Below are 16,796 nucleotides of genomic sequence, written 5' to 3' on the forward strand. Positions count from 1 at the left end.
TTCTCAGCTGCTTTAGTCATTCTGAAATACATTTTGGTACCATCTTGGGTTATAATAAAATAAATCCTTACCTGAGAAAACATTTCATCAGTCCCAAAGCCTCTTATGTCAAGAGGCTATAATTTTTATGAACTTTTTTTTATAAACCTTTTTTTTTTTTAACAAAAAAGAACAAAACATTATATTCTGTAACGTACAAGTTATAGACATATCTTTTATGTCTGCATGCATGCTAAGTTGCTTCAGTTGTGTCTGACTCTTTGCGACCCTATGGACTAGCCTTCCTGGCTCCTCTGTCCATGGGATTTTTTAGGTAAGAATACTGGAGTGGGTTGCCATGCCCTTCTCCAGAGAATCTTCCCAAACCAAGGATCAAACCTGTGTCTCCTGCACCTCCTGCATTGCAGAATTCTTTACTGTTGAGTCACCAAGGAAGCCCATCTCTTTTATCTCTATCTATGTAAGTAGAGCTGAAGTTAAATGCTTGTTTTGTCTGTGTTCCTTTAACTTACTCTCTGATTCATTATTTATAGCAGTGTTTTTCAGATAAGGATGGGAGTGTGTGTCCTCATCCTTTTTGACACAGAATCATATAGAAGTAAGGCACAGTGACTGATGGGAATATGCAGTATTCCTCAGGTGTGCTGAACTGGAAAAGAGACCAAGAACAACTGATTTATGGTGAAGCCAGGCCAATAAGTACTTGCTGAGTGCTCACAGGATGCCTTTTAACATAGTAAACAGTGGAGAGTACATGGTAAATCTTGGTCATGGTTTCATCAGTAGAGGAGTTTACTATGTAAAGACGTTAGGTTGACCTAACAGGCATTTAATACAGTCCTTAGAAAATATAGTGAGAGGTCTTGGAAAATAGATGAAAGTAGGAAAAACTCAGAGGGGGTGGACCATGAGCTGTGATTTCAACAGAGCAAACAGAGGGAGGGATGAATGTGGTTTGGCTGATGGAAAAACAGAGGCTGTTTCCTGGCAAAACTCAGAGCCAGAAAAGAGTGAGTTCATCTGCAGCCAAAACACAAATAGTAACCGGAAGAGAGGTAAAGGAGGAAAGGAGTTAGAAAGAGTGCTTTACCGGGGATGATCAGAAATTGCACTTGATGTGGGCGTGTTAGGAAGTACTGGGATATGGCCGAAGAGGTCATGACAAAGTATTTTGGAAGCAATGTAGACATCAATTTGGAACAAATAAGGACTGGTTAGAGGGAGAAACAGAAGAGATTCCAGCAGTTCTAGTCTGAGGAAACAAATGAATATAAGATATCGAAAATGAAAAGAGAATCAGTCAGGATGAAAATGAAAAGAGAATCAGTAAGGACCATGGAGGCACTGCAGATTTAGAAGACGGGCATTTTCACTGTCGACTGTAGAAACTGACTGAATCCTGATCTATTTCATCACTTGGAGTTAGATAGCATTTTCCAACGGATTTGCTATCACTCTTGTACTATCCAGACTGTAGTCTCATATATCAACTTTTTAAAATGTTTTTCTCTTTTTAGGAGAAAGGAGCAAAATGGAGAGATAGAGTAGTTATTTAAAAGAAGAGACGTTGGAACACCAAGAATCAATTTGCCTTGGTTTCTGCAGTCCTCTGAAAACCAACCTCACGAGGCGTTTAGTACACTGTATCATCTCAAAATACTTTAATTATGAAAAATTTCAAATGTACACTAAAGTAGAGGGAATATCTTGGAGAAGGTGATGGCAACCCACTCCAGTACTCTTGCCTGGAAAATCCCATGGACGGAGGAGCCTGGTAGACTGCAGTCCATGTGGTCGCTAAGAGTCGGACAAGACTGAGCGACTTCACTTTCACTTTTCACTTTCATGCATTGGAGAAGGAAATGGCAACCCACTCCAGTGTTCTTGCCTGGAGAATCTCAGGGACGGAGGAGCCTGGTGGGCTGCCGTCTATGGGGTTGCACAGAGTCGGACACGACTGAAGCGACTTAGCAGCAGCAGCAGAGGGAATATCGTCAACAATTATGAACAATTTGCCTATTCTTATTTACTGATAGAACTTAAGTGTCATGTGATAGAATGAAACAATCTACATTATTTTCAATTATAAGAGTTTGTATATCTACTTTTTAAAAATTTAATAATTATTAAAACTTAAATTGTGTGTTTTTTTTTAAAGAAAGGAGACAGGGTATAGAAATGGGAAAAAGTCTCTACCATGATTTGCAATATTTTGTACCCTGATTTACTTAAATGATGTCCTTGGTAAATAGCTTAAATGAAGTCTAAAACTTCTTAAAAGAGCCCGTAAATAGAATTATTTTCAAATCACTCAAGAAATCATGAATTACAGAAATGGGAATGATATTCTTTAATACTGAAAAGTTTGGCTAGTAAATTCAAATTTATAATGTCATTGAATTAGCATACCTTAAAATCATAAGCTGGTTGTACTTTAGGACATAATAATATCTGTTTCAAAAGGACTCTCATTCACTTTAAACATATTGCTTATTTATTCATTAAACCAATATTTGAATGCATAGTGTGTGCCAGGTCCTGAGATAGGGGTTTAGAATATATTGGTGGTTGGAGGTGTTAATAATTTCTATAAGGTAATATTCAGTGTGAAATCAATTATAATTTTCTCTTATAACAAGGGAAATGTTACAGATAAATGAAATTCATAGATAACCTCCAACCAACATTTTGACCAACCTCGAGTGAATTACTAAGTTGATGAGTTAGTTTCACTTTTTCCTATCGGTTTTATCTTCACATCAGCAATGAAATGACTAAAAGGAAAGGTGCATGAAGAACGAGGAGGAAATGGGACTTGGTTGATTCCTGAACAAATATGTGCCCTCGGATACCAACACCTACTAACAGTCATTGCTCTAAGTGTGAACCATTTATATCTTTTTCTATAACTGAGTCATCTCACCTGCTAAGTTATTGCTTTTGATTCACTTTGTAATTTCATATCAATTTTAAGAGTTGTGATAGCCATTTTAGATATGTCTTTCTATCTGACTTACCTGATTCACATAAAAATTACTTTTCCAAATGGAAGTGCTAGACGATTGAGCATTACTACTCCAGGCTCTGCTAAAAGGTTGACTCTTAGGTTGGAATTGATGCTAAGTGCCAGAACAGCCCTGAACAACCTTTTGAGTGTGCGTGTGTCCACTTGCATGCATTTGTGTGACTTAAACTTGGTAAAGAAGTAGCATCTGGGATGAATGTTCTCAAGTTTTGTTTGTAACTGACAACTTTAGAGCATGGATAACAAGACGTGGAGTGGAGAAGTCTGATAAATGTCTACAGATTTAAGCTCATCTCCTTTTCACCTTTCTTATATAAATGCGCTGTGTATCTAAAGCACTAGGGGTAGAGGTCGAGGTGATTGTTAGGAGGTGGGGTGGCTGTTAGGAGAGGGAAGCTGACAGCTCAGTTTGTTCCTTTGTGAGATTAGAGTAGAGTTTCTCATTCTGACTCGTGGAGACTGTGCTCACTAGTAAGACACAGTCAGATCTTGGAAAAACTGACTCTGTAAGTCATTTGCTTGCAATCACCTAGTAGCTCTGGGTTCTTGTGAAGGTTAAAAACGAATGTTTGAAAAAATATATTTCTGGAGCCTAAGCTGTAAGATGAACATGTTTGCATGGTATCCATGCACTGTGTTCACGTACCTTGTGCCATTCTGAACAGATTCTAGCGCTCACTTTTTTCTCATATCAGCGTTGCTGAAATTCAGGATGCATCTAATAATATATGATGTTCTGTAATTGCTGTTGTCCATTTTTTTCAAATGTTAACATCTCAGTAATCGTTAAGCATATTATAATCAGTGGCATCTTAGATTGCATGACATACAATTTATATCCAAATATTTATCGGAGACTGATCTCAGAGAGATTTGTAGGACATTTCACTTTCCCTTCAAAAGTAAAGCAAGAAGATTTATTCTGACAGTAATAGTTGAGGTCAAGAGAGAAACCATTTGATTGTGGAATCCCATTTCCTTAATAAGTAACATACAAATGCAAAATGCAACATTCATTACAACCTGTCCTAGGATCCCAAGTGATCGAAAGATTAATGTATCATGCTTAATATAACCTGTAAAATGTACTCTTTGAGCTTTGGTCCCTCCATTTTCTCACATTCAGCTCTTTCTAGTTTCACTTCATCATCATTTTCAAAAGAGGATGCAAATCATCATTTGTAATTTGTGTGTGTGTGTCTGTGTGTCTCTCCCTGTGTGTGACTGTGTAAGAAAGCTATCGTTCCTCATTCATTCATACCTCCAGCAGAACCTACTATGTGTAGGACAGTGGGTTAAGGAACTCAGAGATTTACAGACTATATAAGCAATCTTACAAGGTTGTTAAGGCTTAAAGTAAGATGACTCCACCCTCACTTTTATGGGTCAGACAGTGTAGGAATACAGAGAAGAGCTGTATACAATCTATAGAAGACACAGATTCAAGTCCTGGGGTAGGAATATAACGAATAGGCTCAGATTTGGAGGCTGTTTAACAAAGAACCTTCTAAAAGAAATGGCTAAATATGGATAGATTTAATTTATTATCAGTCATGGTGTCCAAGGGCTTCCCTGATAGCTCAGTTGGTAAAGAATCCTCCTGCAATGCAGGAGACCCCAGTTCGATTCCTGGGTTGGGAAGATCTGCTGGAGAAGGAATTGACTACTCACTCCAGTATTCTTGGGCTTTCCTGGTGGCTCAGCTGGTAAAGAATCCGCCTGCAATGTGGGAGACCTGGGTTCAATCCCTGGGTTGGGAAGATCTCCTGGAGAAGGGAAAGGCTACCCACTCCAATATTCTGGCCTGGAGAGTTCCATAAACTGTATAGTCCATGGAGTCCCAAAGAGTTGGACACGACTGAGCGACTTTCACTTTCACTTTCATGGTGTCCAAGGAGAGACGGTTGCATTCATTCTATATTGAATTGTTTCTTGAGTGATTATTATACATCAGGCACGAGAACTAGCATTTAATCATTCTTTCCAACCTTGAGGTCCTGCTTCATGACCTAAGTCAAATTGTTTAACCTACCTTAGGCTCACTCTGCTGTTCAAAAATAGTGGATCATACCTGCCCTGCCACCTTCCCTGAGACTTTAATGAGATATACAATAAAGCATTTTGTAAATTGTAACATTTTTATAATCTAATAAAATATAACAAAATAGTGTAATATAATATCTGCCTGCCTGCCTGCTAAGTCGCTTCAGTCATGTCTGACTCCTTGCGACCCTATGGACTGTAGCCCACCAGGCTCCTCTGTCCATGAGATAGAATGTTAGAGTGAGTTGCCATGCCCCCGTCCAGGGGATCTTAACTCATCTCCTGAGGCTCCTGTGTTGCAGGTGGGTCATTTACTGCTGAACCACTGGGGAAGCCCAGTATAACATATAGGTCTGAAAAATGTCCTCAGAAATTGTCTACTTCTTCCTCCTAGTGCTTCCTCCAATTTAGAAGAATTTTTCACAGGATTTCAACATTTAATAATCCTTTAGTTGTAACTTCAGCACATCTGCCAGTAGATTAAATATTAGATTGGGAGGTGAAGGAAGGGGGAGGATCTTTTGGGAGGATCTTTTTAGTATGCTGTCAGCATTCTGAGAGTGTTCTTCATATTTTGGAATTAGGAACTGCTGATGTCATGATCAGTCATATTGTCATGACAATATCAGAATTTCCTCCTTTGCCTTTTCTTCACTTGGGGAGTATCAATTTGCCACAGGTCTGTCATCGGTTTGTCCCATATATTAAGTGTATTAGATAACCAGAACTAGTCATTTCTTAAAGACACTCAGGGTAGGGAATTTTTATAAGCTCCTTATGTAGCCCATTGCAGTACTCTTAACTAAATATGCTATTACTGGAAAGTTTGCCTTCATCTACCCGATCTAAATAGAAATTTACTTCTAATTTCATATTTTCTTATGTGAACCTTAACATTTATAATTTAGTGGAGAATAGAAAGCTTTTTAGAATTCTCACTTATTATTCTGTTATCCTCCTCTTCAGGTAAAATAAACTACCTTAATGGTCCTCTTAGCAACTAAAGAGAAAGGAAACTTTTGTTTTTTTCTTCTGTATTTTGAATGCTTAAAACCCTTATTTGTGCTGTGGATCCCAGGTTTTGCATAGACATTGTTTATGTCTCCCAGCATTTAGGAATGTCTTATGCCTTTTGTCATTCTTGGCTTATATCAGGGTTTTGTTTGTCCAAGGTAGTTAGTTGGTCAGTCTGTACTCTCCAAATTTTCATTCAAACAGTTGATTTTTACTTATGGAAAAGGGATGGTTACTCCAGATTTGAGTTTTGTTTTTCATGATTTAGAGATTTTTTGGGGGGGAGGGGGCTCTAGTTTTTCACAAATTCTGTTGACTTCCTAAGTACTTTCTGTCTCTTCCCAAGTCATGTAGGAAGAGGTGAATGTAATTAGCTGTTTCCACAGCACATCACCCCGCTCCTTGCCTCACTTCAGCTCTTATCCTTTACACATAGTCTGATTACTACAGTAGATGATTGACTGTTCTCTCTTTAGGTAAACTATAATTGCAAAAATCACTTAATATCTTTCATCATTTGTAATTTCACTGTATTTCACAGAAAATTCATTGAATTACCTCAAAGTATTCTGAAGAGTAGCACTTATTTACTCATAGGTTTGCTATAGGAATGGAGAATAACAGCTCTAGTATTAGATTCCCACAGTCAAAGAATATAGAGAATTGAGGCATCCATATAGGTAATTTAAGAAAACAGTAATCCATAGTAAATGCAAAATGGAGCTTCTCTTTCTCCCGGTTTCTCAAATAGTTAGCTCTACTTTGTTATAGAATTTGATCTACATCCACAAATTCAACACAAATTCTATAAGCTAAAACAAAAGTCTCAACATTTTAATTCATAGAACTTACCCCCGTAATTTTGTTTTTTGAAAAGAATAAGGACCCATGTACCTATTTTTATAGAAAAACATAGGAAAGAAATTTAACTTACAGAGAACCTATGCCAGAAATTAGATTGAGCTTTGAATTTTATTAACTCATCTCCAAGAGCAAGGAAGTAACTAATTTATGATAGGCTATTCCTAAAAATTTTTTGAGTGTAAATTATTTGTTTGAAATTTAGAGGATGTTGTGCCACAGAAATAAATATCCTAAATGATGATTAGGATGTTAGTTGTCTGATAAGCATTTATGAGCCCACAGTGAAGCTAATCTCGAATATAGTCTCCCACTAGATTGTGAGGGAAATTCTATTCTCAGTTTCAGTTCAGGATTTTGGAAATACCTTCTATGCAATCACCATCCCAGGTTTTAGAAGATAGTTCTTTTCTGCTTCTCTCCCAACTCCATTCCACCAACTATCCCCGAGAATAGGACTAGTGGTTGTAAGAGGAGTTATATCTTAGCAACCATTAATTGAATAAGATTTAGGAGCTAGGTTGGGTCAGAATATGTATTTGTACTATTAAGTATGTAATCTAATATTGGAAACTTTGTCTTCGTAATAAACTGAATGGGAATTCAGTGTAATTTATTATCTTTTAAAAAGTGATTTGCCAGGGTCACGTAGTTGGTAATTGATGACGCTTAGATGCACGCCCAGGCTTGGGCTGTTTGGTCTTTCCCCACAGGGTTTGGATTTGAACTGTAGATCACAGTAATAATACTCATCAGGAGTATCATTGGGGGTAGGCAATTTGGAGTCAGAAAGACCTAAGTTCAAACCTCAGCTCCATCATATATTGGATCTGTGGCCTTGGAAAGGTTATTTAAGTCTGAGCCATCAGGGCAGCCCAACAGTGAGCCTCAGTTTTCCCTTTAGTAAAATGAGCTGATTATTATTCTCTCATGGTGTGTGTGAGAGAGAGAGAATGAGGGCGGGAGAGAGGAACTTGCTGAGAAAATGCCTAGAATATAGTAGCTACTCAATAAATGACATTTATTAGTCCATACATAGAAGCTGCAGTAGGGAAAAGCCCATTTCTTCTGTTTTGTTCACCAGAATAAATTTAAGAATCATTAGAATATTGCTTCTGATAAGACTCATCAGAATTTGGCCATGTTTATGTTGTTCTATATGTCTTCCAGGATTATAGCTATAGAGCTATAGTTTTATTTTATTATAGTAGTTTCATTTTTATACACATGTGATTTTATATGTGTCTAGGGAGACTTTAGGTCTAGAATAAGATTGTAGAATTTTTTTAAAAGCAAAATAGTAAATAATAGAAAATATTGCTGCTCCTTTAGAAATAGGACACTTTATCAACTCTATTTTGTATCAAGAAAGAACAGAAATTTGAAGAATCTGCTGACCTCATATTTTTCTTTTTTCTTTTTTCCCCTGCTTTGCTGGGAGCTAGAGGCTTTTGTTATATTTTAGACGTAGAGACTCTCAAATGTAAACACATTTTTTTTAAGTTTGAACTGCTTACACTAACACCTACCATATGTTTATATTTTATTCCTTAAATATTGTAATGTAATGTTGGATGAATTTTTCCTCTTATTTTCTGTTTTTCATGTGACTCAAATAAAAAAGGGTGCTTGAAATGCCTTAGCACCGATCAAGGATTAGAACCTACCACAGGTCTCCTCTTTTGCTGACAGAGGTATTCTATTATCTCATTGGACATCTTCTCTACCTCCCGTTTTTCCCCCTTCTTTCAAAGCTTAGCTCTCCCACCACACCTTCTTTGAGTAATTTTATTCAAAGGTTTCTTTCTTTCCTATATGAGGCTCAGTAACACGTGTTGGAAGGGGGGGCTCCCCAACCTTTTGATTTTCCTGCTGCCTTAAGGAGTTTATTGGTAAGTGATGATTTCAACAGCAGTCACCCCACATCTACATTCTCTCTCATACCACCCATCTCTCTCTCATACAGACACACACATACACACACACACACACTTTTTGTTTTTCTCATCTGCAGAATGCTTCTTTCTGAATGTCCCTCAAACAAAAACATTTATACAGCTGAGCTCCCCACGCCCTTGTTATATCCTGTATTGATCTCACCCTGCAGTGGACTTGCACAGTGTGTAATTGTACCACTTGGCTGGCACTTATCACTTAATGCCTTGCATTATTCGTGTCCAGCAACTCAGCACTGTAGGGGTTACAAGTACTCACCTGGGAATTGGAGCATTATTTATAAGGCTTTTTTGAGTCCCAGCTTTACAGTGTTGAAGGAGCACAGGACAGGATCTTTTAACCCTCACTCAATCTGGGTTTGAACATTTGCTTGCTACTTCCTAACTCTATGGTTAAGTCAGTGAGTCTTCACTTGTTTTCCTCTCATCAGTAAATGAAGCCTAATAACCCTTCCAACTTCATAGGGTTGTTGTGAAAGTAAAATGAGATGTGAAATTTATAAATGAAAGTCTCATTTTCCAAATATTTCTATGGGACAAATATCTTCTCAATTCAGATTCTCAGGTTGTGGTTTTACAAACACTTGGGAATCACGAAATCTCATCTCTACGAGGCTACAGGCTCCTGCATGTACTGACGGCTCTGTCCTTATTAGCCTCATTCATAGCCTCCTCCTGCCTCACAGTGTGATGTCTGATAGCACGCACAGTCTTCCCATTCATACAGAAATGGCCCTGGTCCAACATACAACCTCTTTAAAGGAAACAGGACAAAAACAAACGTGGGAGAAAACCTTGAGTTCACCTAGGCTCTTGAAACAGACCTCCTGTCAGACATGTTTTTTAACCTCTTAGGATTAAGCCTTGGAAAGCATCTTCATTCAGCCATTCAGCAAACAGTTCTCAAAGACACAGGCTCTCCTTACCTAAATTTGGCCTTTTTCACTTGTCCATTCAACCTGCTCCCTTGCTCCTGCTCTTTGATGATCAGCCAGCCTTACTAATAGCAGTTATTTACACAGTATACCCACTTAAGTCTACAAACCACCACTATAAAACCTGGGAAAACAATAATAATAGCTGCCATTTATTGAGTGGGGCACTTTGGTTGGAATACCACAGATATACTTAGGACAGTCAGTGAGGAGTCTGAGACTCAGAGAGGTTAACTGGCTTGCCCAAAGCCATGTGGCTAGTCAGTGGAAAGCTGAAATGTGGAGCCAGATTGGGTTTGGCTGTTTAATTTTGTCCCTTGGATTGCAAAGCCCAGATTCACTTAAGCTATCTGAAGAACGAGGGGTGGGGCTGGTTCCCCATACACACAGAGGGGGGCTGTTGTCAGTCTGAAGAGCCAGAGCAGCTTCAGGGACTCCATCATGTCCCCGCCAAGTGCTCACCCGCTCCTGGCATCTGCTTGCCTCTCTGTTTGCTGCCAGTCAGCTTCCTGTTACTCATAGTTTCTGCTTCCTCATAACCTTGGCTTGCGTATGGTTTTGGCTTTTTGTGGCCTCAACTCTACCCCTGGCACTCTTGCAGTTTCTGCCCCTTTCCTAACTGGTTCAGTTTTCTGAATCAGATTCCCAGGGGTGAGGATTTGATTGGCTCTGCTCATTTTTTCAGTCCCAGTCATGTCATAGGTCACTGGCCTATCTATGGATTGACTACTCTTGGGTCAGATTCCCACAACTTTACCCACCAGCTGAGCTGGGCTGTGGAGGATGTTGTCTGACTGCCCATTCAACAAAGGCTCAGTTTCCCTTTCAGGAAGCTGAGTATCGACCGGGCAGATTCCAAAGCTCTAATTTTGACCACGATAACTTACAGTTTCTCTGGAATGCTTCCTTGCTTTGTCCTAAAATATATTTTTTTCAAAGGTCAAATATACTTTCCTAGATGAATCTCACTGGTATCTCTTCTTGTAGCCATTTATAAATAATCACTTGTGACTATTTATAATTGATTATATATGTATATATTATATATATATATGGTTTAATATTTGTTATTTCTCTTAGGTTGGAATTATTTGGGCTTTAGTGACTTTGTTATATTTTACATTTTATAGTCGTTGAGGGTGGAAAATCTGTCTTCTTTCTTTGCAGTGCTTAGTTAAGTGTGTAGTACCTTCCTGAATCTGGAACTTTTGAACCCTGGCTTGTAGACATTGTATAAATATACACCTTTCCTTGTTTCCTTTTATGCCATCCACTATATCGAACATTTTGTTTTGTTGCTGTTTAGATATCATTTTTATTCTTAAAAATAGTCCTTGAAATATTTTTAATGTTCTTAGTATATTTTAGTTACCTAGTCATTAGAATTGCTCTTGTAGTCCAATTTAAATTGTATTATCATTTAAAATCTTGTCTTAACCCTGTAAAACAACTGCAGGGTATCAAATCAAGTCTTCCCATTCTAGAAGAGCACAGTACCCAAAGCATCATGACCTTAGAGCAGAGCCATAGAAAAATTAATCTATGCTGTTCTTTTGTGGTTTAGACTGTGGTTTCCTAAGAGACCAGTCATGACAACTGAGGTTGTACATGGAATTTTTTCCATAGATGACAGGTTAAAACTGCTGGGGTCTTGGGCATTAAGTTCTCAGCAAAAGGCATCTATGACTTGAACAGTTCTCCCTAAAGCCTTCTATTTTATACCCGTGTTTGATGACTAGGTAGAAGGACCTAGTGTCTGGAGACAGCAAAGGAGCAGCCAAAATGGCTTGGAGTAGTCCTAAATAGTATATATATTAACACAGAGCTGAATGTTAGTTGCATTGTTTTTATTCAATCATTTAAAATAACAGATACATTTCTCTGAATGTTATCCAGCAAGTTCTAAGTTGCCAAACTGTGCACCTAGTACTGTGCTTAGAGTAAGTTTACTACTGCTGCTTTTTCTTTTTTTAATGAAAAGAATTAGAAATTATATGTATAGTTTGTGTATGCAGTTTTTAAGTAGGCGAGACTTGCTAGTTCTCATCACTTGTCAGAGAATGTTTGGAGCCCCTCTGTGTACTGAGGTGGTTCCCAAGGTCAGCAGTGGGAAGGGTATCTAGGTTGGATATTTTTCAGCTCCTTGCTGCTGTAACACCCTTGAATGGTCACAGCTTTGCTAGAAGATTCGATTTCTTTAGGGACCACTTTGTTTTCCTTAGGGCAGCCAGAAGTTGAGTGCCTTCACTTCTTAGCCAAGTTAGGATTTTTCATTATCATGGCAGATGACCCTTTCAAGGGAGGCGTTAGAGGCCAGAGGCCAAGGAAGAACGCTGTAGTATTGACCGCTTAGTGTGGTAACATTATCCCTGATAATATTCTCTGTTCAGTCTCTGCTGAACAGGCCAACTGTCCGAGTGGCCCATCCACACACTGCGCCTGTGGAACTTGCTCTAGAGGCCGTCTGCATTGCTCAGGTTCTATCTGGGCTTGATATGCTAACGAATGCAAAGCTGATCAGGAAAAAAAAAATGTGGGGGCATCTTGAATCGCCTTAAATAATTTCAGTTGAAAAACAAAGGAAACTACCTCCTCCCTTTGTCCCTGTTTTGCAGTTTCTGTGTCCCTTCAGTGGAACACATTTGTGTCGCATCTAATAATTAAATATAGAAGGATCGTACTCTTCCAGTTTTACTCCGCTTGCTAAACCGATGGCTTGAAATGATTTTCGCTATTTGATTTTGGCATCTCGAAGGTAAGCTTGCCAAACTCTGGCATAGGAACGAAGCACGAACTTTACCGTGCGTGTTTGCGGTGAGGGGGGTGGGGAGTGGAGACTTATTTTCTCTGCTAAAATTTTCGCGAGCGAATTGGGGGAACGGGGATTTGCAGAGGTTTGATGGAAGGCTGGTGTGTTCACTGAAGTAGGTGTGATCGCCCGCACCTTTTCTGGGAGGGTGGACGGTAGGGGGGTGGGGGGGTAGTTTGGAAGGATGAAAGAAAAGATAGAACTGGGACCAGCTGGCTTCCTACCCAGGTGTTAGCGTGATCCCCGACGCGATGCCCTGAAAAGGGGCTTCGAGCCGGGGTGCAAAGCTGCAGCGGGTGCTGAGGCCAAGAATCTAGGAGAAAAAAAAAAGAAAAGAGGAGGGGGGTGGCTACTCCAAGGAATGTGCGGCATGCGGGGAGCCAGACCCAACCATTGCACCGGAGCGGGGGCGCCGGCGGCTTCCCCGGCCGCGTGGCCCCCGCCCCGGCCCCGAGCCCGGGAGGGAGGCCTGGGGGCCGGCCGGCGGGCCGGCGGGGCGGCGGGCGCGGCGCCGGGCGGGAGGGCGGGGAGGCGCGGGTGGGCCTGGGCGCGGCGCGAGGCGGTGCGCGGCCGCCTCCCCGCCCCCGGCGGGCGCGCTCTCGGGGCGGTGGTTGAGGCCGCGGTAGGTGGGGACGCGGCGGCGCTGCTCCTCCGCTGCCGCCGGGAGAGTCCGCGGCGCCGCCAGCTCCGCGCGCGAACTCCCGTCCATGGCACGCAGGGCGGCGGCCGCCCGAGCTGCCCGAGTCCTGCCCGCCGCCGCGCCGCACTTTTAGGCGACTCGGGAGGTCGAGGGCGGAGGAGGAGAAGTCAGCCCGGAGCTGCAGCCCCCGCTGGCCGCCGCCGCGCGGCGAGAGGGAGTTCCCGGAGCGGCCGCGGCCCCGGCCGTCCCCCTCCCTGCGCCCTCCCCCTCGCGGCGAGGCTGCCCCGCGCCCGCCGCCCGCGCCCGCCGCGATGATCTTCCCCAGCAGCAGCGGCAACCCCGGGGGCAGCAGCAGCTGCAGGACGCCCTATCGCAAGCAGGTGAGGCGGCGGCGGCGATGCCGCGCGGAGGCCGGCCGCCCCGATCTACAAAAGGCGGCAGCGCCCGGCCAGACTCCGCTGCCCTCCTCGGAGGGACCGGGCTGGGCGGTGACCTTGTTTCGCAGGAGGCGGCCCGCGGGGACGGCTCGGGCCGGCGACCTTAGCTGGGGAGATGCCCTCGCTCCCGCCGGCCGGGCCGGGCAGGACGCGGAGGAAGGGGAAGGGGCGGCGGCGCGGCCAGAGCAGGAGCGCTCCGGGCTGGGGGCTTCGCCCGGTTCTGCAACAAGTTTGGGTTTTTTTTCTGGAAACCTTTGTGTGTGGAAGAGTAAGATAATAGCTACAACAATCTTCACTTGGAACCTCAAAGAACCTACCCGATTCGTACTAAACCCGGAAGACCAGTGTGTGTGTGTGTGTGTGTGTGTGTGTGTGTGTGTGTGTGTGTGTGTGTGTGTGTGTGTGTGTGTGTGTGTGTGTGTGTGTGTGTGTGTGTGTTCGCGCGCGCTCCCCCTCCCATTTATATATTAAAAAAAAAAAAGAAAGAAAGAAAGAAAAAGAAACAGGAACTTCTGCTGTCACTTTCTCAAGGTTTTCAGTTTCCAGCAGCACAGGGGAATCCTGTGACATCCTAGTTGCAGAGATACTTGGATAAGCCTGAGTCATACACATGCCTTTTCCTATTTTAATACCGTTTCATACATTTTTTAACAGATTGAACTCCAAAGGCACTTTAGTGGTTAGATCAAAATCCCCTGCCGGGAAAATGAGTGGAGCTGGAAGATTATAGTCATAGCCTTTTGTTTTGTTTTTCATCTTTGTTTTTAAAAGAAGGTTACTGAAGCCATGTTGTGATAAATCTCACAGAGCCTTTCAGCAGCAGCAAAAACAAAACGTAGCCTTAAATTATGTAAAAAATGTGCAGGTCTGTTTAGAAAAGGTTAAGCTGATTTAGAGGTCAGTGGCAAGATGCTTGTTGAGAAAACAAAAACACGATTGCAGATATTTTTCTTCCATAATATATCTCTTGTCTACATCCTTAGCCACTGAGACAAATCAATTAAGTTATTACCCCCGTAATGATTCAATCAAACTGTATCCTTCCATGCAGACCATGGCTCTGTTAAGATCATGACAGATGACAGCGATGCCTGGTGGCTTTCCTAAAGGCGTTCACAGGGTTATTGATTATGTTTAGTCCTTTTTGTTCTCAGAGTCATTTTGGGGGAGGGAAGGCATGTCTTAGCACAAGTATGTCTGAAAGTGGTCCTAATTTTCTGAACACAGTGACAGTGTCCAAAAGTATTGTTTTCTGGCCCTTGTGTCTTTCACTTGTTAGCTTCCCCTTGAAAAGACAGTAAACACACCTAGTCTGTGTTCCCTTCCTGCCCAAGTAAATGGAACTTTTACCTGGCTTAAGAAAAGTCCCTCCTTTTAATTAAAAAAAAAAAATCTGCATTTGTGACTTGGTTGAAGTATATGCTAAAATTGCCAAGATTCAGAAGCCCGCGTCTCTGAACTCTTCCTGTGGCCTCATTTAAAAGAAATACCTGGGATCCAGTACACTTACATCAACTTCATAAACGAAGCCAATTTACAATGAATATTCTCCTGAACCCTCCTCCCCCATCCACCTCCTTCTACCTGAAAAGATGGCTAATTATGTCAGGGCCTTGTGTATTCATTTATTTGTTGTCAAAACCCGGCGGGGTGTTAGCTCTGAAATGGGGAAAAAGCTCTGAGGGTGAGGCCTTTTGCTGTGAGGGGCTGGAGGTTTTGTGTGTGGAGGGGGACAGCCTGCTGGTCTGGAGCACGCTGATAAGATGCTCTTCTTTTCACTGGGCTCTCCTTAGATTCAGAGACTAAAAGGGCTGACTGAATCAGAAAAACAAACAGACTCTTTTTTTCTATAGGCGAAGAAAGAAATGAATGTGTAGGCATTATACAGACACAAGACCCTGGGTACCAGTGGTATTTTGAGTCAAAGGTTTCTTTTGTTAGTATTTAGCCATTCACTGGGAAAACACACTTCCAGCGCGGGGACCTGGTTACCATGAGTGACTTTGTGATCTCATCCTGGCATAGTCTAAATGGGAAGTCTAATTAATGCTTCTTAGAAGATTTTGTGATATCAAGCTTGCACGTTTCAGTTCACATTACCCTGTGTTCATTTAGATGAAAGAATAGGTATGTTTTAGGTGTATAGTGCAGTTTGGTTTTAATGTAGAAATATATAATCAGCTGTTAGAGCTGATTTAAGATAATTTGCCTGAGGAAAACACTGAATGTGAGAAATACTTGAAAATCACCTTTGGAAAAAAATGAGCCAGAGTCACATTTGTATTATACACGTATATTAGTGGCAAACCGTCGTTGAGCATCTTACAGCCTGTGGATTGCTGTTCTCAGGGCTTTAGGTGGATTAACTCATTTAGTCATCTTGACAGTCCTACAGGGCAGGTAATAATATCTTTATTTTTACAGTTGAGGAAACTGAGACAGTTTAAGTTCCGTGCTCGGTCTGTATGACCCAAAGTGTGGAGCCAGGATTTGGACCCTGCAGTCAAGCTCTTTAAAACTACCACACCTTACGTGCACATTTCAATGAAAACTCACAGAGAGCTTCTCCACATCACTGCCATCACCTTTCTGGTCTCAGAAAGTCTGGTTTAGGGATTCCTCCCACCTTTCTGGACTGGGGGCTGGGATACAGGGTGGAGGGGTGGTAAGGGAGTTGAAGGTGAAGAATGACGACATGAATGACTTGGATAGTGAGTTCATGATATTGGGGATTGGCATCAGTGTCAAAGGATTGCTTTATGGAGTGATTGTACAGTTTCTTCTTAGAACTTTACAAATATCGGAGTCAGCCAGTTTCAGTTAAAGCAGAAATGGGTGATGCTCATCCTCCTCCTACTCCGTGTTGTGTGTGGAGGGCATCAAGGAACACTGATCTCTGGCATCATCCAGAATAAACAGGATTTTCCTGCATCACAGGCCTACGAGCCTGTTAGAAATACACCTGCTTGGCGCAGGTCGGAGTAAGATGCTGTGAGTGGAGTGATAACCCAGGAGGCAGTATCTAGGCAAAGATTGCTGGCTCTAGTCTCCATGGAAAAGCCTGTGTGTCCAATTAT

At 41.8% G+C, this 16,796-nt stretch overlaps 1 protein-coding gene across 7 annotated transcripts in view; it reads left to right on the forward strand.

Annotated features, from left to right (window-relative positions):
• RBMS1 (RNA binding motif single stranded interacting protein 1) overlaps nt 1–16,796 on the forward strand; it is a 213,243-nt gene that overhangs the window by 72,728 nt on the left and 123,719 nt on the right. For 2 of the 7 annotated variants that reach the window (XM_061135262.1, XM_061135265.1), the window contains exon 1: nt 13,277–13,662. The exons of the other annotated variants lie outside the window; for them this stretch is intronic. In XM_061135262.1, the coding sequence (XP_060991245.1) occupies nt 13,594–13,662 (69 nt within the window). In that variant the 5' untranslated portion in view covers nt 13,277–13,593. Of the gene's footprint in view, nt 1–13,276; nt 13,663–16,796 lie in introns of those variants that run through there. 7 annotated transcript variants of the gene reach the window in all.

The sequence above is a fragment of the Dama dama genome, chromosome 33 (assembly GCF_033118175.1).
Source record: "Dama dama isolate Ldn47 chromosome 33, ASM3311817v1, whole genome shotgun sequence".
Classification (NCBI taxonomy): Eukaryota; Metazoa; Chordata; class Mammalia; order Artiodactyla; family Cervidae; genus Dama; species Dama dama.